Source organism: Bufo bufo, chromosome 4 (assembly GCF_905171765.1).
Source record: "Bufo bufo chromosome 4, aBufBuf1.1, whole genome shotgun sequence".
Lineage (NCBI taxonomy): Eukaryota > Metazoa > Chordata > Amphibia > Anura > Bufonidae > Bufo > Bufo bufo.
Window position 1 is genome coordinate 332,751,761 of NC_053392.1, and position 27,648 is coordinate 332,779,408.

Sequence of the window (27,648 nt, forward strand, 5' to 3'; positions counted from 1 at the left end):
CATAATTCTTGTGGATTTTTGGAATGCCGTAGAAAATGAGTAATCTCTTTGGCGTCCCTACTATATTTTTATATTATATTTATATTCGCGATCTAGAAGGATCCCATCATCACGTCCCTTATCACAATATTTTATAAATTCCCTGTGATATTCATAAGTGGGGTCATATCAATTTCTTGTATGTGTCTGTATCAGCTAATTGTCTAGTACATTCTCCATCATATTGTTCCGTATCCAGAATAACTATCGCTCCTCCTTTATCAGCTGGTCTAATGGTTATATTGTGTTGGTATTGTAGTTGTTTTATTGCTTCTATTTCTAATCTTGTTAAATTATTGGACGATGATTTCCTTTTTAATTTCCTTATATCAGATTCCATATTTTTCCGAAAGGTGGCCATTATGTACAGTAGAAGAAAGCCATTATGTAGAAGAAAAGCCACTACATGGCATATCATTACTGACCTTGAATTTAAATGGTTGCAAATATGTTTCAGTCAGTTTATTAGTCAGTTTTACTTATTTGTGTCTTGTTAGCAAATAGAAGACAAAAAGTGGTATGAGCAGAAACCTTGCAAGCCTGGACCTATGCTGATACTCTCTAAATTACTGTCCTTATCATGGCTAGCAATGACATGTTTAACTTCCTCAGCTGCCAGGAAAGTATGACTGTGCCCACTGGCAAAACAGGTCATTAGAAGAAAAGGAAATCTATACAAATGATTGTACAAGGACGTAACTTGTTGGAAGAAATAAATTTTTTTCATTCACATTTATTCTAATGCAGTTTAGGAGATCACATGCTGTGAGCTGTTTGCATAGCTATAGCATAGTCTTGTCCTTTCCTCAAGAATACTTTAAAGGAATCCTGGGAGGTCCATTATGCTGCTCTCATTGGGGGCAGCATAAAGTAGTGACAGACATACTGATCTCGGTGATCTGCCACTGACGTGTTAGGGTGTAGCCAAATTGACAGATTTTCACCGTGAAATTTCTGCTGTAGATTTTGCTTTTTGCAGCAGAAATTCTTGCAAAGGGTGAAATCTGCAGTGCAAATCCGCTGCATACATTTACATTCTGCAGTTTTAAAATCTGCACCACAGGTCAATTTTTTTATGCAGTGAGTGTGGATTAGATTTCTTAAAATCTCATCCACATTTCTGGTACCGTTAAAGGGGGATTTGACACAAACAATTTCACAATGGCGAATCTGCAGTGATCTACTCCACAATAGTTACTTTTCCCCCTTCACAGCACTTTTCAGAAGTGACGAGAAAAGTGGGCATCGTAGTAGGTCCTCCATATTTATCTTTATTCATGTTCAGTTTTCTGGAAGGAATATAGATAGAACTCTACGGCAGCTAGGAGGCTGCCATAGATTTTAGACTGTCGCACGGCCTGCCGGAGGATGCAACAAATCTATGAGAGGCCTGCCCCACTACTTAAATGTGGCACATTCTCTGGCTGCACAGAGGCATAGCGAGGGGAGGCAGACGGGGCACGGCGCACCTCCGGGCAGTTTGTTTCTATAGTGAATAAGGAAGCTGTCCACTCCCTGCTTCATTGTTCTGCTGAGCTCCAGCGCTACCCCCCTCAGACCGCACATCACACTGTTCGCTGTGGGAGGAGAGCTGAAAGCCCGAGAATCAGCCTCCTGCACAGCCTGCATCGCGATGTGTGTGGGAGCGCGTCGTCAGGTCAGAGAAGCAGGTAAGCATTTGTGTTTTTTTACTTTCATAGAGCTGGGTGGGCATAACTACAGTGAGGGGTCACAAGGAGGACATAACTACTGTGAGGGGGCACAAAGGTGGGCATAACTACTGTGAGGGGGCATAAAGGTGGGCATAACCATTGTGAGGGGGCACAAATGTGGGCATAACCACTGTGAGGGGGCACAAAGGTGGGCATAACCACTGTGAGGGGGCACAAAGGTGGACATAACTACTCTGATGAGCACAAAGGTGAGCAAAACTACAGTGAGGGCCACAAGGAGGACATAACTACTGTGAGGGGCACAAAGGTAGGCATAATTACTGTGAGGAGGCACAAAGGTGGGCATAACTAATGTGAAGGGGCACAAAGGTGGGCATAACTAATGTGAAGGGGCACAAAGGTGGGCATAACTACTGTGAGAGGACACAAGGGTGGGCATAAGTACTGTAAAAGGACACAAGGGTGGGCATAAGTACTGTGACAAGCACAAAGGTGGGTATAACTACTGTGGTAAGCACAAAGGTGTGCATAGCTACAGTGAAGGGGCACAAAGGTGGGCGTAACTACTGTGAATAGGCACAAAGATGGACATAACTAATGTGAAGGGGCCACAAGATGGGCATAACTACTGTGAGGGGGCCTAATGTGGGCATTAGTAGTGTGTGGAAGCACTAAGGGGAAATGCCCTAGATTACCCTGTTATACATTGGGATGGCTCGGTCTTACAGGGCAGCACACCGCCCCCTCATAGGTATTTACCAGGTACAGTTACCATCCCTTCCTTATGTGAGTATTCTTTTTGCTCTATCACCACAGGGACCTTGTTCCAGATCCAGCCGACGCAAGCAACACCCTGGATGAGGTAGTACCAGTTGGTTCTTTCATTTATTGCAAGGTGTATTGGTACTGCTGTGTACCCTATGATAGATTTTATTAGTTCGGACTGGGTGAGTAAAATTATGCATTGGGCAGAGTTAAAGAAGTGACTTAGTGTAAAAATTTGCGCCGCTTAACTGCCCCTTCTTTATGTAAATTTGGCACAAATCTAAATCCTTACCCCGGGTGCTGGAAATTCTAGCTACACCTCTGACAGGGGGGATCAAGACTGGTGTGGAAAATGCTGGTCTCGATAAATGTCAAACCATAAAAGAAAAAAAGATGTGGTCGCTCACCCTGCAATCCAGTACCGCACCAGTAGAGCGTCTACTGTGCTTTCGGGGAAACCAGGCAATACTGTGTCAGCACAGTCCTTAGTCATCAACTTGAAACTGAAATAATAAATCCTTTATTCATATAAGCATTGGTATGCCCTGAGGAAGGCTGATTCTATTCATCAGAAACACGTAGCATGTCTGCCTACCGCCATACACTTTGGATGTTTTTAATGCGTATATAACAGATTCTTGAAGTTTTAAAGACCACGTGTTACATAGTTAATATGGTTAAAAAAAGATACAAGTCCATCAAGTTCAACCAAGTGTGCCAGAGGATTATTCCGGCCCCCCTTAGATTTTAATCCTTGCAGCATGGAGTCCAATGACATTCATGAGTTTTACATTCTTCCGTGCTGTTGCTAATTGACAGAATTCTCCATATACACAGTCAGGCCTAATTCATATGAGTGAATCAGTGATTGTGGATCAAAACCAGTAGTGGCATCTACACAGTGGCATATAAGGTATGATGAAAAGATTTGCATATGTTCTGTGTTTTTTACCCGCCCCATGTTTTTGGATTACAGTCACTGATGTGTGAGGCCTTATAATCTGCGGAACTTTAACACATACCTGTACATGATCACTGAAATCACTTTAGGCTGCCTGGACCTTACAAGTTCTCTCTTATAGGGCTCATGCACACGACTGTTGTTGTTTTGCGGTCAGCAAATTGCGGATCTGCAAAACGCGGATACCGGCCATGTGAACAGTAATGCGGACAATGATAGGACATGTTTTATTTTTTTGCGGAATGGACATAGGGACATACGGACACAGAATGCACACAGAGTCATTTTTGGCGTCATTGAAGTGAATGGTTCCGCATACGGGCTGCAAAAAAATAAAAACGGAACGGACAGGGAGACAAAAATATGTTCATGTGCTTGAGCCCATACAAAGAAAAATGTACAGTATGCATCTCTGACCTGGTCTTTAAAAAGAAACCCAACCAGCGTATATACAGTAGATGTATAGATGTATTAGTTTATTTTTGACATACTTCCAGATTTTAAATTTTAATCATAAAAATCCACAGAAATAATGACTTGGATTCTGAGACTTTGGAAGTATACATGTTGGGTGAACTGTCTTGTCTGGCACCTTTGGGCTGGAATCACACTTGCAGTTTACTTTCTCTGTTGAAAACCATGGAATTTATTTGTGTGTCTTGGTATATCATCCCTACTGTATATTTCATACAGATTGCATTTTGTGGGCATTTCTATAAGTTGGAGGAATCCTACATACTATTTAGTGTGTGGTCTAATACATTGTATAATATGTTATTGAATATCACTTCGTCTTCAACAGTGTATTTTTCTTCCAAATACAGTACAATAACATTGATGGGTCGATGGAATTCGAGCGCCTGTTATTCTGATGACTTGGGTGGAATGTGTTTTCTTTCATTGGTGGAACTGTTGGCACCTTCCTATGTTGTCTAAGTCCAGGGACAATGTAGTGGGTTTGTCCAGTATACTGAATACCAAACCCGGCAGGTAGTCAAATGAGAATCTATCATGAATCCAATTTTATTTTATAAAGTATATAGATAAAAACCAATGTCTTATAATATATTGTATATTATGTATACATACATTACATGGACACAAGTATTAGGACACTTACACTTTACACCTACAAGAGCTTTTATTTCCCCCATTACAGCTAAAACAGCTTCCACTCTTCTGGGAAGGCTTTCTAGAAGATTTTGGAGTGTCTGTGGGAGTTTTTGTCTTTCCATCGAGAAGAGCATTTGTGAGTTCAGACACTGATGTTAAACGAGAGGGCTTGGCCAACAATCTGTTTTAGTTAATCCCAACAGTGTTCGATGGGGTTGAGTCAAGTTCTTCAACATAAAAGTCAACCAACCATGCTTTCATGGAACTAAGGGACCAACCCCTGAAAAACAACCCCATAGCATTATCACTTCTCCAGCAAACTTTACAGTTGGCACAATGCAGTCAGGTAGGTGATGTTCTCCTGGCATTTGCCAAACCCAGGCTTATCCATCAGACTGCCAGATAGAGAAGCGTGATTCAGCACTCCACAGAACATGTTTCCACTGATCCAGAGTCCAGTGGTCTCGGACTTTACGCCACTCCATTACATTTTTGTATTATACATTTCTATATGAATATAATGATTGCTATATCCTTACTGCATTGTTTTTAGAACAAAGAGGCCAAATAGACAATCGCTATTCTTTGGACTACTGATGATCAGTAGAAAAGCAGATGATCGGTGGCCTTTCCCCCTATAAAAAGTTGCTTTAAAGGGGTTCTCTGGGCTTTTTCTACCCTGTGGAAGTAAAATAGTTTGATTAATACCCGTCTGTCGTGCTGCAATCTCCGCTGCACTCACTCAGATGTGTTCCCTATTCTTCCTGTTCAACGGCATAAGGGCTCATGCACACAAACGTATTTTCTTTCCGTGTCAGTTCGTTTTTTTTTGCGAACTGTGTGCGGAACCATTGACTTCAATGGGTCCACACAAAAAAACGAAGGTACTCCGTGTGCATTCCATTTCCGTATGTCCGTATTTCCGTTCCGCAACATGTCCTATTATTGTCCGCATTACAGACAAGGATAGTACTGTTCTATTAGGGGCCAGCTGTTCCGTTCCGCAAAATACGGAATGCACACGGACGTCATCCCTGTTTTTTGCGGGCCGCAAAATACATACGGTCGTGTGCACGAGCCCTAGTAGTAATTGATTCTGAGCTCCATTAATTTAATTAGCATACAGTTTCACGAGCCAATACGCTGTTGAAATCCAAGTTTCAGCTGTGGATTTCTGCTGCAGATTTTTTTAAAAATAAAATAAATCCATGGAGAATTTTCCTTCAGCAATTCTGTAGCACTTTGGATTTTAGACCAGTCTTAGGCTTCTTTCACAAGGGTGAGTTTTCCGCGCGGGTACAATGCGTGAGGTGAACGCATTGCACCTGCACTGAATACCGACCCATTTATTTCTATGGGGCTGTGCACATGAGCGGTGATTTTCACACATCACTTGTGCGTTGCGTGAAAATCGCAGCATGCTCTATATTGTGCATTTTTCACGCAATGCAGGCCCCATAGAAGTGAATGGGGCTGCGTGAAAATCGCAAGCAAGTGCGGATGCGGTGCGATTTTCACGCATGGTTGCTAGGAGGCGATCGGGATGGGGACCCGATCTTTATTATTTTCCCTTATAACATGGTTATAAGGGAAAATAATAGCATTTTTAATACAGAATCCTTTGTAAATAGGGATGGAGGGGTTAAAAAAACAAAACATAAATTAAACTAATTTTCCCGTGACGCACCCCCATCCTATCCGGCCCTCACACGCGACGCCCGTGTGAAAGATGCCTTACAGTGAAAGAACATCTTCAGGCATAAAGGATAATGCTCAGGCATAAAAGATAATTTATAACTTATTTTTCTTTACTCTTTCTTTTTAAATAGTTGTTAATAATGCCATAACCCAAAAAATCCTATAATTGATTGAGTCGCTAAGATTTTCCTAACACCTTTCTGAACCAGTCACATACATTTTTATTACTGTCAACATGTTGAGCACATGTAGCCAAAAGTGATGAAGATTATTTATTTCATAGCACTTTTAGGGTGCTGTATAGATGATTGGTAAAACAAACAAGTGTGAGAAACATGAACTTATAGAGTACAGACTAGTTCTGAGAGTGGGTCATATCCAAGATGAAATATTCAAATATGTCCACCAGGTGGCAGTGTTAGACCCTCACATTCAAGCTATTCTTTTTTTTTTTTTTTCTTTAAATACTTGGGAATATGCAGCTGATTTCACGCAGCATTATCTTAACACATGATAACAGGTATATTATAATGTTCTGCAATAAACTGTGACATGACAGGATGAAACATGCTTATTACTGTACTTCTTTTGGCTCCTGGTTTTCTATTCCCAGACAATTGCTGCACTCATTTGCTGAGAATTTAGATCCATATCAAGGTATGTGGAGGCAGTATTACAGAAAACATGGGTATGAGTTTCACTATATCTACACAGGTACTTTAAAATGCTGCAGATTTATTATAGAAGTAAAATAGATACTGCATACATAGGGCTCACTTTTTATCTACAGTAGGTTCACATGAACTGATGAGATCCAAGGTCTTGTATCTATAATACTGATGCTAAATAAAAACAGCAGAAAAATGTGTAAAAATTAGTGGATCAGAGCCCGTTATTAGTTATGCGTTAGCAGCGTTATTAGTTATGCGTTAGCAGCGTCCAGCAGGGGAACAGCCTGTGGATCCGTACTAACGCTAGCCCATGTGTGCCCCAAAACTGCAGCATGCCGGATTATAGTGAAAGGGGCCGGAGTGGACTACCAGCGGCACACATGGGCTAGCGTTAGTACGGATCCGCAGGCTGTTTCCCTGCCGAAACAGTCTTTCGGACCCTGCCAACGCTAAGGTGAAAGTAGCCTAAGAGAACTTGTCAGGTCTGATTTTGTCTGTTCATGCACCCTTTGATTTCCAAAGTGCTACAGAATATTTTGCCCGGCCGTGGCCATATTGCGGCCCGCAAACAGCAGGTCCGCAATATGCGGGCACCAGCTGTGTGCTCCCCGCATCACGGATGCGGACCCATTAAGTGATCTGGAGCTGCGGTGCAGAACTGAGGCACGGAAGCACTACGGAGTGCTTCCGTGGTGTTTCTGTCCGCACCGCAAAAAAAAAAATAGAACATATTCTATTTTTAAACGGCGCAGACGGATCAGGGGCCCATTCAAGTTGAATGGGTCTCGATCCGTCCCGGCTGCCGCACGGATGTTGCCCGTGCATTGGGGACTGCAAATTGCGGTCCCCAATGCACGGAACAGCCGCACAACGGCCGTGTGCATGAGGCCTAAAGATGATTATTCATGGATTTTCTTTATATAAATGGGTTTTAATGTGGTGCACAACTATTCGTAGCACAATAAAAGGTCTCCCGCCACAGCATCTGTTCATTTACTGATTTATTACAGTAACCTAATTGCTGTCTAATTACTTGACAAGAAATGTAATAGTAAAGAATAAAATAAACTAATAAATAAAATAATAAAATGTAAATGCCAGGCAGCCTGGTCCCCACTATTTCCAATCCCTACATAGGGGTACAGTCATGTAGAAGTCTATTTCTGTGCAACTTGGAATTTGTTAGTAGTCATAATGGGGGTGCAAATATACACCACTGTCTGTCTCTGCGGTGGAAGAGGTTATACCCTTTTCACCCGTCATAATCCTCTGTGTCTCTTATTCTTTTGGTCTTGTTACAAAGGCTTATCAATAATTATGTTCGAGGCTTTCAGAAAACCCCTTGGGTGGCTTTCAGTGTCATGTGCCCGGCACAATGCTCTGCTTCTGATCCGTTTCTGGCTGCACAGGTGGCTGCATAAACAGGTTTATAATTGCTCTTTTGAGCCCCGGAGGTATCTCATTTAAATTTAATGCAAATACTGATATAGCAACAAATAAAAGCCGGTGTTTTCAACTCATTCTTGACATCGCCCAAAGCAAACTTTGACATACAAACACTGCATGGTACTTGGCACATTAGCACTTTTGCTTAGTATTTAAAAAAAAATGACCTCAGATTTTGCATAGAACGGCTTGAAGCTCCAGGGTCAGAAGCTTGTTCCTAGGCCCTCCACCTAAGTGTCTAACATGCATCACACTGTATATGCATTGTAGAAGTGATGTGCTGTAGTCATTTGTATGTCATTGTGTAACATCGATCCACATCTAACATAAGGCTGCTCTGCCATCATGCTTTACTTGCCTGAAAGCCTATGAACCCTACCAAGCTTTCAGGGCAAAGTGAACCAGCACCTGACAAAGGCAGGCAGTTGTTGAGGCGTACTGCACTCCAGCAGACCCAGCCCGTTACATAGTGGGTCTCAATTATTGAAACTGTCTAACAGTAAAACTGTCTTATTTGCCCATAGCAACCAATCACAGCTCACATTTCATTTCCTAAAGGGCTCTGAAAAAAATGAAAGCTGAGCTGATTGGTTACTATGGGCAACTAAGACAATTTTACTCTTAGGCAGTTTTGAGAAATGAGGTCCAGTTTGTCCACATATCCTTTCCACAAGTGCTAGCTGCCACACGCACCGAACATTGTGTGCCCCTCTCAGCTCTGTTAGCATGCTCACTCCTCCATTCAAGAACAGGCCAAGTGTCCACTGCAAACTGATTGTACCAAGATGGTGGCCGCTCATCTTTGAGGCCCATAAGCCCTAATATTTTATGTGGAAAGGGATTGTCTTTATTAAATTACTTATTTAAAATACTAGTCAGACTGTTGAGACTTTATATCACTGTGGCCTTTATTTCCGCATCATACACTGAGCAAAAATATAAACGCAACACTTTCGGTTTTGCTCCCATTTTGCATGAGCTGAACTCAAAGATCTGAAACATTTTCTACATACACAAAAGATCTATTACTCTCAAATATTGTTCACAAATCTGTCGAAATCTGTGTTAGTGAGCACTTCTCCTTTGCCGAGATAATCCATCCCACCTCACAGGTGTGGCATATCAAGGTGCTGATTAGACAGCATGAATATTGCACAGGTGTGCCTTAGACTTCCCACAATAAAAGGCCACTCTGAAATGTGCAGCTTGATCACAGCACAATGCCACAGATGTCGCAACGTTTGAGGAAGCTGTTGTCACGACCGCTACCCCAGCAGCAGTCGTGTCGCACCAGACGGAGGGGAAGGGGGACCCTTATCTACGGATGGGAATAGTATGGCCACCCCTGACAAACCCTAAGCTGGCACCTGTCTGCCCTGATACCCTAGACGGGGTGTGAACCCGTGCGGCGAGCAGGATGCCTAAACCCTCAGACACCCTAACAAGACTAGAGTGGGGAAAGGCCGATGGGAGCACTAGTCACCATCACTCATGTCTAGGAGAACAGCAGGGGAAGACAGCAACAAACAAACTATATCAAAGATAGACTTATCCAGTCACGAGCAGAGAAGGCGATCCCAATCACGACAGTCCACGCCGGACAAGAGCTCCACAGCAACACCATCAAATGATCTCCTTCAAAGGTCAGAATAGAACTGGAAGTAAGGACTATATCTGGCAATGAATGCAAGTGAAAGTGAAACTAATATAGTAGCTGGGAGTGGCAGACAGGACTCACCTGAGAAGGATGCCTACAAACTCCCAGTCAGGACAAAAAGGTTCACAAGGATAAACCCAGATGACATACCCTGAACCACGGAGCAAACTCACAAGCTATCGCGAGTAGCAAGTCGCTGCGACCTTCTCCTCCCAGACCTGTCTGGATCAGTCACAGTCGTGACAGTACCCCCCTTTCTACGAGGGGCCCCTGGACCCTCAAGACCAGGCCTCTCCGGATGGGAGCTATGAAAAGCCCGAATGAGTCCGCTTTTATCTCTGATGCTGGAACCCACATTCTCTCTTCGGAACCATAACCTTTCCAGTGCACCAGGTACTGAAGAGAGCGGCGAACATATCGTGAATCAACAATCTTTTCTACCTGAAACTCAAGACTGCCATCAACAACCACTGGTGGAGGCGGTAGTGGCAATGGTTCAGGAGGTTCTACATATCTCTTAAGCAGAGATCTGTGGAAGACATTATGGATCCTTAGAGTCTGAGGTAGCTCCAGACGAAAAGCCACCGGGTTAATGATCTTAATTACCCTATAAGGACCAATAAATCTTGGACCTAATTTCCACGAGGGAACCTTCAACTTGATATTTCTGGTAGACAACCACACCAAGTCATTCACCCCAAGGTCCGGACCTTCAGAGTGCTTCCTATCAGCCGCACGTTTGCATCTACCACCAATTCTCTTCAAACTTTCTTGCACACTCTGCCACACTGAAGAAAGTGAAGACGCAAATCGTTCCTCCTCGGGAATCCCAGACGGCCCCCCCTCACTAAACGTACAAAACTGAGGATGGAAACCATACGCACCAAAAAATGGTGACTTATCGGTGGATTCTTGACGACGATTATTAATGGCAAACTCGGCTAACGGTAAATAAGATGACCATTCCTCCTGATTTTCGGAAACAAAGCATCTCAAATATGTCTCTAGGTTTTGATTGGTACGTTCAGTCTGACCGTTGGACTGTGGATGGAAAGATGAAGAAAACGACAGATGAACCCCTAAACGAGAACAAAAAGCTTTCCAAAATTTAGAAACGAATTCGGTACCACGATCCGAAACAATATCGGAAGGGACCCCGTGAAGCTTCACGATGTGGTCAATAAAAACCTGAGCCAGTGTGTTAGCATTAGGCAATGTGGCAAGAGCAATAAAGTGCACCATTTTACTGAATCTGTCAACAACTACAAGAATAACAGTCTTCCCCGCTGATACTGGTAGATCCGTAATGAAATCCATTGACAGGTGCGTCCAAGGCCTGTTGGGGATGGCCAGAGGTAAAAGACGCCCTGCCGGACGAGTATGATCTACCTTAGAACGAGCACAGGTAGCACATGCAGACACAAAATTCAACACCTCCTGGCGCCATTTAGGCCACCAGAACCGACGAGACACTAACTCAGAGGTTGCCCTACTACCTGGGTGTCCTGCCAGTGTGGAGTTATGGTGTTCTTTTAGTATCTCCAGTCGTAAATTTTCTGGCACAAACAGTTTACCCGAGGGGCAGGAGGCCGGGGCGTCCCCCTGAGCTTCCAACACCCTCCCCTCCAAACCTGAGTGTAATGCAGAGACCACCACCCCCTTTTGCAAAATGGGCTCTGGTACCTCAACATCACCCCCTCCAGGAAAACTTCGAGACAATGCATCCGCCTTAGTATTTTTTGCCCCCGGGCGATAGGTTATTACAAAATTAAACCTAGTAAAAAATAACGACCACCGAGCCTGTCTAGGGGTGAGACGTTTAGCAGACTCCAGATATAATAAGTTTTTGTGATCAGTAATCACCGTGACGGGATGAACCGCCCCCTCCAAAAAATGACGCCACTCCTCAAAAGCCAACTTAATAGCCAAAAGTTCCCTGTTGCCAATATCATAGTTCCTTTCTGCAGTAGACAATTTCTTCGAAAAGAAAGCACACGGACGCCATTCACCAGGGGACGGGCCCTGAGATAGTACCGCTCCCACCCCCACCTCTGATGCGTCAACCTCTACAATAAAAGGAAGCGAGACATCTGGCTGTACGAGAATAGGGGCCGAGGTGAATCTCTCCTTCAGAGATGCAAAGGCAGTTTTGGCTGCATGTGACCATTTGGAAAAATCGGATCTCTTTCGGGTCATGTCCGTCAGTGGTTTGACCACCAAGGAATAGTTTTTTATAAACTTTCTATAAATATTGGCAAACCCCAGGAAGCGTTGCAATGCCTTCAGGTTCTCAGGCAGATCCCAGTCTATAATCAACCGGACTTTCTCTGGATCCATGCGGAAACCTGAATCTGACAACACATACCCCAGAAATGGCAGTTCTTTTACGGCGAACACACATTTTTCTAACTTAGCAAACAATTTGTTGGCCCTTAATATCTGCAGCACTTGTCTCACATGGATCTTATGTGTATCCAGATCCGGGGAATAGACCAGGATGTCATCAAGATATATCACAACAAATCTCCCGATAAGGTGACTAAAAATATCGTTGACAAAATGTTGGAATACCGCAGGCGCATTAGTAAGACCAAATGGCATGACCAGATTTTCATAATGCCCTTCCGGAGTATTAAAAGCCGTCTTCCACTCATCCCCCTCTTTGATGCGAACCAGGTTATAGGCTCCTCTGAGATCCATTTTGGAAAACCATTTAGCACCAGCAACCTTATTAAAGAGGTCGGGAATGAGAGGAAGAGGATAGGGTTCTCGGATAGTTATCCGGTTTAATTCCCGGAAATCCAGGCAAGGACGTAGGCCCCCATCTTTCTTTTTAACGAAAAAGAACCCTGCAGCCACAGGTGAAGAAGAGGGTCTGATGTGTCCCTTAGCCAAACTCTCCGAAATATAATCTTTCATAGCCTTCCTCTCCGGGCCGGAAAGATTGTATAACCGGGTTTTAGGTAGTTTGGCCCCAGGTAGTAGATTAATCGGGCAATCATATGGACGATGAGGTGGTAACCCCTGACAACCCTTCTCAGAGAACACATCCATAAAATCTGACAGAAAGGCGGGTAAAGATGTTACAGAGAGAGTAGAGCACCTACTACTCAAGCAGTTGTCCTTACAATGTTCACTCCACTCCACAATCTCCCCGGCCTGCCAATCCACCACTGGATTGTGAGTCACCAGCCAGGGAAGCCCCAATACCATAGGAGCCGGAAGACCGTCCAGGACATAACACGAGATATGCTCTTTATGGAGGTCCCCTACCTGCAGATGGATATTATGAATGATCTGAGTTAACTCTTTCTGAGTAAGAGCGGAGGAGTCGATGGCAAAAACAGGAATAGTTCTGCGTATCGGTTCTGGAGTAAAACCCAGAGCCTGAGCAAACCGTGAATCCACCAAGTTGACCCCCGCCCCACTGTCCAAAAAGACGGAACAGATCTCAGTCTTATTGCCCGCCTCAACGGTAGCGGACAACAAAAACTGAGACATGCGTATGGAGGAAACGAATACGCCCAGACTGTTATCCTCCGCACAATCTGGGGACTCTAGTTTTCCGGCGGCTCCTTTGTTTGTGGTCTCTTGGGTTCTGAGGGACAAACCTTTACAAAATGACCCCTCCCCTCACAACGAAAACAAACCTCTGACCTACAGTGGAACTTAGGAGGATTCACCCTTCTAGTGGCGCCCCCTATTTGCATTGGTTCGACTGGATCATAACAAACCGATCCCTGCCCTATAGAGGCCTCCGTAAAATTTAATAGTCTCTCCCTGAGTCGTCTGTCGATTCTTATGGACAGAGACATAGCAGCCTCCAGAGACCCAGGGACCTCGTATACCGCCAGGGCGTCTTTTAATTTTTCAGACAACCCCTGGCAGAACTGACTCCTAAGGGCCGAGTCGTTCCATAACGTATCAGTAGCCCACCTACGGAATTCCGAACAATATAGTTCAGCAGACCGGTTCTCTTGCCGAAGTCTACGTAGCTTAGACTCAGCCAGTGAGACCCTGTCCGGGTCATCATATACGAGACCCAGGGCTTTAAAAAACTCCTCCACTGATCGTAAGGCCAGAGAGTCTGATGGTAGGGAGAAAGCCCAACCCTGCGGATCTCCTTGCAGGAGAGAAATTACAATACCAACCCGTTGTTCCTCACCGCCGGAGGATCTAGGGCGTAACCTGAAGAACAATTTGCAAGCTTCTCTGAAGGTTACAAATTGGTCTCTCCCTCCTGAGAACCTATCAGGTAAAGCCACTTTTGGCTCAGGAGTACCTTGGTTTCCCGTAGCAACGGTGGAACCCAAGGATTGCTGCTGCAGCACTGTTGCTTTTAATCCTGCCACTTCAAGGGATAACCCTTGAAATTGTTTCGCCAAAACCGAAACCGGATCCATAGTGGAACAGACAAAAATACAAAGCAAAACAGCAAGCAACAAGAAGAAAAAAAAAAAAGTCCCTTTTTTTTTTTTTTAAAAGGCCAGATATACTGTCACGACCGCTACCCCAGCAGCAGTCGTGTCGCACCAGACGGAGGGGAAGGGGCACCCTTATCTACGGATGGGAATAGTATGGCCACCCCTGACAAACCCTAAGCTGGCACCTGTCTGCCCTGATACCCTAGACGGGGTGTGAACCCGTGCGGCGAGCAGGATGCCTAAACCCTCAGACACCCTAACAAGACTAGAGTGGGGAAAGGCCGATGGGAGCACTAGTCACCATCACTCATGTCTAGGAGAACAGCAGGGGAAGACAGCAACAAACAAACTATATCAAAGATAGACTTATCCAGTCACGAGCAGAGAAGGCGATCCCAATCACGACAGTCCACGCCGGACAAGAGCTCCACAGCAACACCATCAAATGATCTCCTTCAAAGGTCAGAATAGAACTGGAAGTAAGGACTATATCTGGCAATGACTGCAAGTGAAAGTGAAACTAATATAGTAGCTGGGAGTGGCAGACAGGACTCACCTGAGAAGGATGCCTACAAACTCCCAGTCAGGACAAAAAGGTTCACAAGGCAAAACCCAGATGACATACCCTGAACCACGGAGCAAACTCACAAGCTATCGCGAGTAGCAAGTCGCTGCGACCTTCTCCTCCCAGACCTGTCTGGATCAGTCACAGTCGTGACAGCTGTCCTGGACTTCCAGCAATTTGTACCCAACTACAAAACGGGTCCACTGTTAGTATTTTTCCGGGGCCAGCAGCGAGATATTCAGGTCAATTACTGGAAACACGTCTTCATAGGGACACTCACTCATGATAACTGGCGGTATAATCGTGCCGCACATCTCTCTATGTGATCAGGGATGTGCTACTGATAGTCAATGTGACTAAATGAAGGAGGAATGACTGTGATAGCGATCATTCCTCCCCAGTCACTTTACATCGGCCTGTGTACATTGCGGCCCCTTGAAATACAGCGTTGTGACAATGCAGCCCTCAGACCAAAAAAACTTGTGCACCCCTGCTCTAAATTCTTCCCGCCTGTGCTGTATTTTATGAAATAAAGGAGATAGAATTTTATGGTGAGTGTCTAACTTTCTTGCTTTATCTTCTTTGTATATTTATCATCCAGTCTGAGCCACTGTGATACATTTGGTGCAGCTCTAGACAGCCTGTGTAAGGTTTTGTTATCTACAGAATTCGTAAATTACCCCTATGTTTGCTATAGTAGTAGTTTCACTAGTGCTGCCATTGGCAAACGAATGTCCTGTTTCACACAAGCGTGTTCGGTCCAGTGGACGCGCTCCATGAAATGGCCGCTTCCTGCCTGCCCACGGGTCTACTGTACTGTACTGTACTCATATAATACCACAGGTGTACAGTACACATGTGGTCACAGAAACAGAAATCATCATGATGCTGTCAGTTTGGGTTAGAGGAGCAGTGTTCGGTCCGGGAACTGTGGTTATCACATGGAGAGTGTTTCCCAGACTGAACACGCACGTGTCAAACTGGCCTAATGGTGGTCATGTTTTGGATCTCTCAGCTGTCCTAGATACAGATATAAGAAACAGCCTAATGGCTTTAAAGAGGCAAACTTTAAGAACTCATTTTCACTGAGCATGTTTTTTTATTTTAGGAGAATGCTCTTATCTGTCGTCTTACTAATTTATTCGCATATATATTTGGTTTTAAAGTCTGTGGTGTAAAGGACCCTATACATATTATTGTTGGCAGAACCCGCTGTTTTTGGCGGGATCAGCTTACAATCTAATGTGTATGGGGAGCTCCTGAGTCTTCCCAATAGACGATGTTAGGGAAGGATCAGGCGCTTTGAATTTCCTTTTGTTCTCCTGGGAGAGGAGCCATTGTTAGAAGTGTCTGACAGCAGCTTTCTCCTCGCTCAGGTGAACTGAGCACATTTGTGTATCGGGGAGCCAGGAGAGATATCTGTCGGCCGAATGAGCGTCCATCTGACAGCTATTGAAGGCATACGGGCATCTTTAGTCTACAAATCTTGAAATTTCAAGCACATGAATTGGTTTCAGCGTACAATCATATTACTGACCTTTAGGCTAGGGCTACATGGCGACAATGGTTGCGCAACACTGTTGGATTTTTTGCATCTCGCACTGCGATCTCATTCATTTCCTGGCCACGACAGCTGGTACATGACCATTGTCACCTTGTCACCGTGTAGCTCTAGCCTTACCAATTATTTTACCATCATTTTTTTTAGTCCCTTTTACCTTTTTAGTACATTTTACTGCTCAGATTAGTTAAAAATTCTGATGTTTTTGTATAAGACTTTACATTTTTCTCATAAAATAAATACAAAGGTTATGTCAATATGACGAATGGGAAATGGCTTCCTGACAAGAATCTATTTTCAAAAGGTTTACTTAACAAGCTGATACAAGCTCTGACAATTCTTTCTTTTGCTCTTACTTACAAAAAGAAAAATAGCCATTTTTTTTTAACAGACTGGCTGCAAGGCAATTCATTATTCATTTATCATTTCATCTATAGCGCCCCAACTCTTCTCACAGACTTTTAAGAGTCACAGGGGAAGAAAGTGCACTATGTTCTGTATTTAAAAGGGCTATCTCATAATTTCTATTCATAGCTGAACATGTACAGTTTAGTAGCCAAATGCTCTTATTCAACGTGTATTCATATTTTACAATCAATGACAGGACCAAACAACAATTCGGTCACGGCTGTCCTATTTCAACCCCTCCACCTTTCTTTCTGGAGTTGTATTTACTAAGGCGGTTCCCAAGTTCCTAGTCTTTCTCTTAGGACCCAGTGCACATGACTGTCCGATCCGCGTTTTTTGTGAATTGTACAAGGACCCATTCATTTCTATGTGTCTGTAAAAAATGCGGACATCACATGGATGTCACTTGTGTGCTGTCCACATCTGTGTGACCTTTCGTCAAATTATAGAACATGTCCTATTCATGTCTGTTTTGCGGACAAGAATAGGCAGTTCTATTAGAAAAATGCAGCATGCCCATGGCCAGTATCTGTATTTTGCGGATTTGTGGTTTGTGGACAGCAAAATGAATACGGACATGTGCATGAGGCTTTAGAGAAAGGCAATATACTCTATCCTATAATGTGAAGGGATCTGCTGTGATCTAAGAGTTCCTGCTTTCTCATTTGATATGAAGGCAGTGGCGTAACTACCATAGCGGTAGACCAGGCTACTGCTATGGGGCCCAGGACAAGAGGGGGCCCAGTTGTAGTACTTCTCTATGTACGCCACTGCATGAAGGAGCTGTTTTTTATGTTATGCTCCACAACTTTTCGCACATGAACAATCCTTTTTAGTGACTGAATTGGCACTGAAGAGACATTTGTGATGCGCCCCCTAGGCAAGAAGAATAAGCTGAGGCAGACTTTGCCCAATTTCATGTTCCTAAAATTTGGGGCCATGAGGCTGTACAGCGTGATACCACATTATTTTACCTGTATTTCTTTGCCTGCATGAGGGGTATAACTACAGGAGGTGCAGACGTGGCAGTTGCACATGGATCTATGAGCCATAGGGGGCCCAAAACATACAACTGCCCTGTAAGAACACAAAAATATTATAAATGGCATAGGGTTACACAAATTTTGCACTGGGGCCTGGAGCTTCAAGTTACGCCACTGGCCTGCCTAGCCCACCTCCTCTTATTCACAGTGAATTGCATTGATTATTCATGGTAAATCGATTACCATGGCACAATATAATGATAATTTTTGATTGCCAATGATAATTGTTTAGGCTATTATACTCAGTGGGTACTTGGGCACCGTGAAATCCCAACAGGCTCTATCATTACAAATTGTTATGGTTTATAGTCCCACATTTACTAATGTGATAGCAACTAGACCTTGTCGTAAAATGTGTCACTTTTTTCGCGCAATTTGGTGCATCTAGTTTAAAAAAAACTAGCACCTAGTTTTCCAAGGGGCAGGGGTTGAGAGGGGAAAAAAGTATGGTTTAATCTGAAATGGGGTGTGATTGCCGCTGCAACATTTTAGGGACTACAAGTAACAGGAGATCCGTTACTAATTGGCTGGAGAAAGTACTTGAGAAGAGATGTGGATGGAAGCTATCCCTGATGAAGGAAGGCGTACCTTCTGAAACAAGTTAGATACAGTCTCTATCTTTCTGGATTGTTCCAAGTAGCGGGGACGTTACCCGCCATTCTTCCAGTTTCACTTTTGTTCTTGGAGCATGCTGCCAGCCCCGGCAGCTTCTACAGTATATACAGAAGCCTAGCGTGTGTCAATGTACATTGAGTCCACAAAGGAGATCATGGAGATACAGCATTAGGCCTCATGATCGTGTCTATATTCCACCTTCTATGTGTAAGCCACACTTTTGTCACTCTCATTACTAGAAATAACTATCTTAATACTGACAAGAATAGGGCATGTTTTATAATTTGCAGAACAGACACACATGCAGACAGCACACAGATAACATCCTTTTTTTTTTTTTTTGCTGAGCCAGGGAAATGTATGGTTCCATGTGCAATACGGAAAAAAATGCAGATTAGACACGGATGCAAAATATGGTTGTAAGCATGAGGCCTTATACAGGAGCGTACATCAGCCATACTGAATTGTGAGGACTACAGCTCTAATAGGATACAAGGTAACAGCCTTCTATTAGTATCCAGCAGGTATAGCATTGGTATCTTCAGTTTTCTGAAGGGCATGGGCTATTGCGTAGTCTGAGCCTTTCTTGGGAGATTGTTAGTGAACCCCCGCTGTGCTTTTGGTGGTTTACCGCAAAAGTGGTTGTGTGGTGGTTCATATATACGCAAGTGGGAGTGCCATCCGTATTATACATTATTGTGGAGGATTAGTAAATCTGCCCACAGTTTCTGGGAATGGGGAGAAGAGTTGTCTCGGGGCGGCTCCCTGCCAGCTTATACCCAACCAGCTTGGCTTAATTCACAGGTCTCTCCCTCTTTGTGTATAGGAAGACCCCTGTCAATCAGAGCCAGAAGAAGGGAGAAGCTATTATGGAGCCGACCCCATGGCACTTCCCACTACCCGCACAGTATTAATGTATTTTTTCCATGATCTACTTTTCCTCATCCTCTTGATGTTGGGGTTCGTCGGGTTTCAGTCTAAAGTCCTGTACTCTTCTCTTTCTACACAGCCCCAGTCGGGCAGAATACCAGTAGATTTGGTTTTCAGTATCATCTCTATGCTGATAACACCCAACTATACACTTCATCCCGTGACATCACCCCTGCTTTACTGTAAAACACCAGTGATTGTCTGACAGCTGCCTTATGTATCTTTCCACTTGCTCCACCGATGCCTCTAGCCTATGCCAGTCACTTCACTGGTTGCCGATCCACCACAGAATACAGCTCACTCACAAAGCCCTCCACAGTGCTGCACCTCCATACACAGGGCTTTTTTTCTGGCGGAACGCACCGGAATGGCGTTCCACCACCTTTTGACATCGCAGCCTGCCATGCTCCAGCATCGCAAGCTGCGATGTATCAGCGGGGAGGGACTGGGAGGAGGAGGAGCTGGGGGCCGGTACGTTCACTGTGCTCCGGCCCCCAGCTCCAGTACAGTTATAGAATGTGTAAAATTAATAATGATTCTATTCATGAGGCCCCCTCTGTAGTAGAACATTCAATATATCCATCCTACTCACAGGGCTGTTATCGTAATCCAGGCCGGCCGAGCAGACGAGCGGCAGCGTCACTGACTGACGTCACGTGCCTGCCCGGCCTACTTTATGAATGAAGCAGGCGGTGCAGGCACGTGACGTCAGTCAGTGACGCTGCCGCTCGTCTGCCCGGCCGGCCTGGATTACGATAACAGCCCTGTGAGTAGGATGGATATATTGAATGTTCTACTACAGAGGGGGCCTCATGAATAGAATCATTATTAATTTTACACATTTTATAACTGTACTGGAACGGCAATGGGGGGGTCTGTGGATGGCACTGTTATGGGGTGGGGGGGGGTCTGTGGATGGCACTGTTATGGGGTGGGGGGGTCTGTGGATGGCACTGTTAAGGGGGGTCTGTGGATGGCACTGTTATGGGGTGGGGGGGGGGTCTGTGGATGGCACTGTTATGGGGTGGGAGGGTCTGTGGATGGCACTGTTAAGGGGGGGGTCTGTGGATGGCACTGTTATGGGGTGGGGGTCTGTGCATGGCACTGTTATGGGGTGGGGGGGTGTCTGTGGATGGCACTGTTATGGGGTGGGGGGGTCTGTGGATGGCACTGTTATGGGGTGGGGGGGGTCTGTGAATAGCACTGTTAAGGGGGGTCTGTGGATGGCACTGTTAAGGGGGGGTCTGTGGATGGCACTGTTATGGGGTGGGGGGGTCTGTGGATGGCACTGTTATGGGGTGGGGGGTCTGTGGATTGCACTGTTATAGGATGGGGGGGTCTGTGGATGGCACTGTTATAGGATGGGGGATCTGCGGATGCCATCCCCAGATCCCCCATTAACAGTGCCATCCCCAGATCCCCCATTAACAGTGCCATCCCCATCTGGGGGGTTTCTTTGCTGGGCTGGACTTTTATAGCCCCCCCAAATTTTACTTGCATCCCTGTTCTCTAAAGGGGCGGTTTTAGGGGGCGGTCCTAGGGGTGGGTAGGGGCGTGGCCAGGGGAGGGGGGCTGAGTTCCACCACCTTTTCTCTGAGAAAAAAAGCCCTGTCCATACATATCCTCCCTTTACTACCCTACTCATGCTCTCTGTTCTGCCAACAAACACATTTTGCCTTAAAAACACATCTTTTTAGACAGGCTCTGGTACTTTCACACTAGCGTTTTTCTTTTCCGTTGCTGAGTTCCGTCCTAGGGGCTCAATTACGGAAAATAACTGATATATCCTCTCTGCGCCTGCGCCGGATAGAGGAGGAGCAAGTTTCGCACCATCCTGTCTGGATCCTGCCTGCGAGGGAGTAGGGAGCAAGCCAGCGAAGGTGAGTACATTTTTTATTTTATTTTTTTTTTACAGAAAAATGACATATAAACAGCTTCTAGGAGCTATAAGTACATAGTAGCTGTCAGTACATAGTGCGTGTTAGGAGTAGTAGTCCTGTGTACTGCTACTCCTAGCATCCACTATGTACTTATATTAACTGCAACCCCTATGTAATATAGCATAGGGATTGCAGGTAATATAAGTACATAGTGCATGTTAGGAGTAGTAGTCCTGTCTACTGCTACTCCTTGCATCCACTATGTACTTATATTAACTGCAACCCCTATGTACTGTAGCATAGGGATTGCAGGTAATATAAGTACATAGTGCATGTTAGGAGTAGTAGTCCTGTCTACTGCTACTCCTAGCATCCACTATGTACTTATATTAACTGCAACCCCTATGTACTGTAGCATAGGGATTGCAGGTAATATAAGTACAGGGAGTGCAGAATTATTAGGCAAGTTGTATTTTTGAGGATTAATTTTATTATTGAACAACAAGGCCTGGAAGTAGTTTTTAGTTTGTTTTTAGTTTTAGCTATTTTAGGGGGATATCTGTGTGTGCAGGTGACTATTACTGTGCATAATTATTAGGCAAATTAACAAAAAACAAATATATACCCATTTAAATTATTTATTTTTACCAGTGAAACCAATATAACATCTCAACATTCACAAATATACATTTCTGGCATTCAAAAACAAAACAAAAACAAATCAGTGACCAATATAGCCACCTTTCTTTGCAAGGACACTCAAAATCCTGCCATCCATGGATTCTGTCAGTGTTTTGATCTGTTCACCATCAACATTGCGTGCAGCAGCAACCACAGCCTCCCAGACACTGTTCAGAGAGGTGTACTGTTTTCCCTCCTTGTAAATCTCACATTTGATGATGGACCACAGGTTCTCAATGGGGTTCAGATCAGGTGAACAAGGAGGCCATGTCATTAGATTTTCTTCTTTTATACCCTTTCTTGCCAGCCACGCTGTGGAGTACTTGGACGCGTGTGATGGAGCATTGTCCTGCATGAAAATCATGTTTTTCTTGAAGGATGCAGACTTCTTCCTGTACCACTGCTTGAAGAAGGTGTCTTCCAGAAACTGGCAGTAGGACTGGGAGTTGAGCTTGACTCCATCCTCAACCAGAAAAGGCCCCACAAGCTCATCTTTGATGATACCAGCCCAAACCAGTACTCCACCTCCACCTTGCTGGCGTCTGAGTCGGACTGGAGCTCTCTGCCCTTTACCAATCCAGCCACGGGCCCATCCATCTGGCCCATCAAGACTCACTCTCATTTCATCAGTCCATAAAACCTTAGAAAAATCAGTCTTGAGATATTTCTTGGCCCAGTCTTGACGTTTCAGCTTGTGTGTCTTGTTCAGTGGTGGTCGTCTTTCAGCCTTTCTTACCTTGGCCATGTCTCTGAGTATTGCACACCTTGTGCTTTTGGGCACTCCAGTGATGTTGCAGCTCTGAAATATGGCCAAACTGGTGGCAAGTGGCATCTTGGCAGCTGCACGCTTGACTTTTCTCAGTTCATGGGCAGTTATTTTGCGCCTTGGTTTTTCCACACGCTTCTTGCGACCCTGTTGACTATTTTGAATGAAACGCTTGATTGTTCGATGATCACGCTTCAAAAGCTTTGCAATTTTAAGAGTGCTGCATCCCTCTGCAAGATATCTCACTATTTTTGACTTTTCTGAGCCTGTCAAGTCCTTCTTTTGACCCATTTTGCCAAAGGAAAGGAAGTTGCCTAATAATTATGCACACCTAATATAGGGTGTTGATGTCATTAGACCACACCCCTTCTCATTACAGAGATGCACATCACCTAATATGCTTAATTGGTAGTAGGCTTTCGAGCCTATACAGCTTGGAGTAAGACAACATGCATAAAGAGGATGATGTGGTCAAAATACTCATTTGCCTAATAATTCTGCACGCAGTGTACATAGTGCATGTTAGAAGTAGTATTTTTTCGTTCAACAATATGACCACCTGTCCAAATAAAAAAAATTTTTTAGACCAACAAAAATATTTGCTGCCAGCCAGCAGGCAATCCAGCCAGCCAGCTTTTCATTAAAATTACAATGACAAGTATTATTTTCGTCGGTCTGTTCTTTTATTCAAAGGCATATCTTCGTCATCCAGTGAGGCCGGGAGCTCTCCTCCTCGATCACGGCGCCGCCAGGATGTGGTATGTAAAGTTCCTTAGCATTCCAAACTGTATATTGTGTTATTATTCTAATAATTATATATTTTTTTTAATCAGTCAGCATCTATGGAGGAGAGTTGTCCCGGTCAACCCAGAGGAACAGGGGAGGAGGAAGTCGGGGGTGGAGGAGAAACGGTTGGTTAATATTTTTGTTATACTTTTCAAAGTTAAGGCATTGTATTTTTATTTTTTTTAAGTTATATATTTATTTATTTTTTTAAGCCATCTCGTCCCGTTGCCAGTCAGAGAGGTCATCTACCATCTGCCAGAGGATGTCGTGGAGCACGCGGCGGTCATGGTCGTGTGAGTATTGTAAAGTTATGGTTTTTATTAAATTCAAATTTATCAAAGATTAAAGTTTAATTTTTTTCTATATTTTTTTTTCTTTTAGGGTTCCCAAATCTCCACCAGAAGGCATGAGGAGGACGTCGAACGATTTTATATCGACAATGACCTCCTCATCCATATGGTGGAGGAGCGTCCACCGTTGTGGGACCACACCGACGCCACCACGCAGACCATCAGCGAACACGGCTCCTCTGGAACGAGATATGTGCGGCCACTCTGCCCAACTCAGATGACCTCAGAGAAAGGCAACGGGAGCAGTGCCATAAGTATAAAGTATTTAATTTGTAGATAGCAGACACGTAAAAAAAAAAATTATCAAAAGTGGTTGACAGTCTATTTTTTTATCACCGCCACTGAAATTTTTTAGAATAAATTTTTTTTTTTATTCTTCTTGTGGCTGTTTCAATTAAATTGTAAACCATCTTTGATTAAACCACAGATTTTTATAATATACATCATTTTTTTATTTACTACTTTATAGGGGATACGATCATGGTTCAGTGGCGCTCAATCAGGGACAGCTACAAGAAGGCCTTTAATGAGGAACTTCGGCGCCCGAGTGGGTCGGGAGGAACCTCGAGACAGGAATACCGCTATTCTGCCTCCTTGGGGTTCCTACAAAGAACCCTAGAGCTGCGAAGGTAAGATATATGGTTTCTATAGATTATGTCTTCTCAAACTAGGTGTATGGCCCAGGCAGACTGTCATTAGGCACTCTGTCTTGGACATCCACATTGTATTTAGTGGAGTACAGATGAGCGATGCGTGCTTCCGATTTTGCATTAGAAGTTGCTTTCCACAAAAAAGGCTATACTGTACATAGACACTTCCTTGAAAACTAATTTAATGCATGGCCTCTATCTATGTACAGTATGTTTATGTATTTTTTGGAATGCAACTTCCTATGTAGCTTCTGAAGTCTCATTGCTCACCTCTATTCCAGAGGTTCTCCCATCAAAAAAAATTGCTAAATTTTTATTTTTTTCTTTGCTTCACAGAACATCAAGCAGCACTCTGGAGCGCGAAGTTCCACAGGAGGCGGTCCCTGAAGAGCAAGCCACCGTGGGTCCCTCTCGTCTTGCTCTTACTGCTGGTCAGGAACACCCGGTTTCCCTACCTGTTCCCCTACCTGGGCCCTCTGGCGACGCAACAATGTCCACGATGGCTCCACTTTTTGAGGCCCTCATGCGTCGCCAGAGGTCAGGTAGGAGCCGCCAGGCGGACTACGAAGACCTCACAAGGCTCATGTATGAGTCCTTGGTGGGGATCACAAATAGGGTTGCATCTGTGGAGGATCATTTGCGTCGTCTTAAGGAGGGGGTGGTGATGACGACACAAATGAGTCCGATGCATCACTATATTGTATCGTTGTTACCTGCGCTGGAACGATTATTGCCCGACCAGCAGTATGAGGCCAGAAGACAAATGGACAGCGTCTTGTGGCAACTGGCACACCGCCGAACAACCATTCCCCCACCCCACCCCTATCCCCCATCCTACACCTATCCCCCATCCTACACCTATCCCCCATCCTACACCTATCCCCCATCCTACACCTATCCCCCATCCTACACCTATCCCCCATCCTACACCTATCCCCCATCCCACACCTATCCCTCTTTACAGCCTCCACAGGCTCTGCACCCTCCCCCTCCCCACAACCCACCCCCGTCCCAAACCCCCGAGCTCTTTTCTCAACACTTTTCTTCTCCTCCTTCTTACTATGCTCCTACCTCTTTCACCACTCCCTCTACTATTGCTCGGGAAACTCCTTCTCCTGCCCAAACCACTCTTAATACTCCCTCTGTTCCACTTGCACCAACACGCACTTTGTTGTCCACAGTGGCAGAACAGGACAGAGTGGACCCAAACCAATCACTTCCCTCCACCCCCCACCATACTTTCCTTAATTTGTAAATATTTATTTTAATAATTTTATTGTTATTTATAATAAATGTTATTTGTTATTTAAATCCAATGACTCTGTTTTATTTACTTAATTTTTTTGTAAATAGATCTAAAAAGTTTTTTTAATACAATTTACATCTCCCAGCACTGGCGGAGCGACACAACTAATTGTCGCTCCTCCAGCGTTGGGAGATTGTGGAAAAGCTAGGTGTATAAGAGGCCAGACATAATCTCCCAGCACTGGCGGAGCGACACAACTAATTGTTGCTCCTCCAGCGTTGGGAGATTGTGGACAAAATAGGTGTATAAGAGGCCAGACATAATCTCCCAGCACTGGCGGAGCGACACAACTATTCGCTCCTCTATCGTGGGCAGATTTAACCTCAGCCTCCATAACAGGCCTGATAAAATCTACCAGCGCCAGTGGAGCGACACAAGTATGTGTCGCTCCTCTAGCGTGGGCAGATTTAACCTCAGTCTCCATAACAGGCCTGATTAAATCTACTAGCACCAGTGGAGCGACACAAGTATGTGTCGCTCCTCTAGTGTGGGCAGATTTAACCTCAGTCTCCATAACAGGCCTGATTAAATCTACCAGCGCCAGTGTAGCGACACAAGTATGTGTCGCTCCTCTAGCGTAGGCAGATTTAACCTCAGTCTCCATAACAGGCCTGATTAAATCTACTAGCGCCAGTGGAGTGACACAAGTATGTCGCTCCTCTAGCATGGGCAGATTTAACCTCAGTCTCCATAACAGGCCTGATTAAATCTACCAGGCCTGTTATGTATGTGTCGCTCCTCTAGCGTGGGCAGATTTAACCTTAGTCTCCATAACAGGCCTGATTAAATCTACCAGTGCCAGTGGAGCGACACAAGTACGTGTCGCTCCTCTAGCGTCGGCAGATTTAACCTCAGTCTCCATAACAGGCCTGATTAAATCTACCAGTGCCAGTGGAGTGACACAAGTATGTGTCGCTTCTCTAGCGTGGGGAGATTGAAAATGAGTCTCTATAAACATGCCTCACATAATATGCCATCGCCAGTGGAGCGACGCAAGAATGTGTTTCTCCTCTATCGTGGGCACATAAATATATTTAAAGAAAACTTTCCAGTAAGTTGAAAAACAATATTTATTGAACCAAAAATCCAATCGAAAACAAATACAACACACTGTAACCACCAACAAACAGGCAAACAAACAGAAATTAACGGTTATTTGAAAATTATTAACAAAATGTTTATACAAATCGGTCCTGCCAGTCCACCCTTCCTGCTTCAGAGCAGAAATAATCTGCAAAACAGTCTCATCCGTGAAACCGCTGCACTTGACTGAGGTCCAAAACGTTGAATGCTTGCCATCTCGCTGTCCTCCGGTACCTGTTCCAAATTGAGTGGTTCTTTTTTAAGAAGGTAGTTGTGTAACACCACAGCAGACTTTACAACCTCGTCAACCGATTCAACCTTCATATGAATTGGTTTAGTGAAAATCTTCAATTGTCTGTTATATAGACTACGGCCCATATAGGAATTTTTAAATACCATTGAATCGTTGATGCGTCCATAGGCCCCTACGTTGACGGCAACAAAATGATATTGTGCATCTGCGATGGCCATAAGGATTATCGAAAAATATTTCTTGTAGTTGTAAAACTCTGATCCGGTTCCTTGGGGCTTGATAATCCGAATATGTTTCCCGTCTACCGCACCTATGCAGTTGGGA

The 27,648-nt window shown here is 44.4% G+C and overlaps 1 protein-coding gene across 1 annotated transcript in view; it reads left to right on the top strand.

Moving 5' to 3' along the window:
• The first annotated feature begins 2,554 nt into the window (after window positions 1–2,554).
• Window positions 2,555–27,648, top strand: part of CRYBG1 (crystallin beta-gamma domain containing 1) — a 349,280-nt gene continuing 324,186 nt past the window's right edge. Inside the window, exon 1 of the mRNA XM_040428824.1 lies at window positions 2,555–2,574. Coding sequence (XP_040284758.1) covers window positions 2,570–2,574 — 5 coding nt within the window. The 5' untranslated portion in view covers window positions 2,555–2,569. The remainder of the gene's footprint in view (window positions 2,575–27,648) is intronic.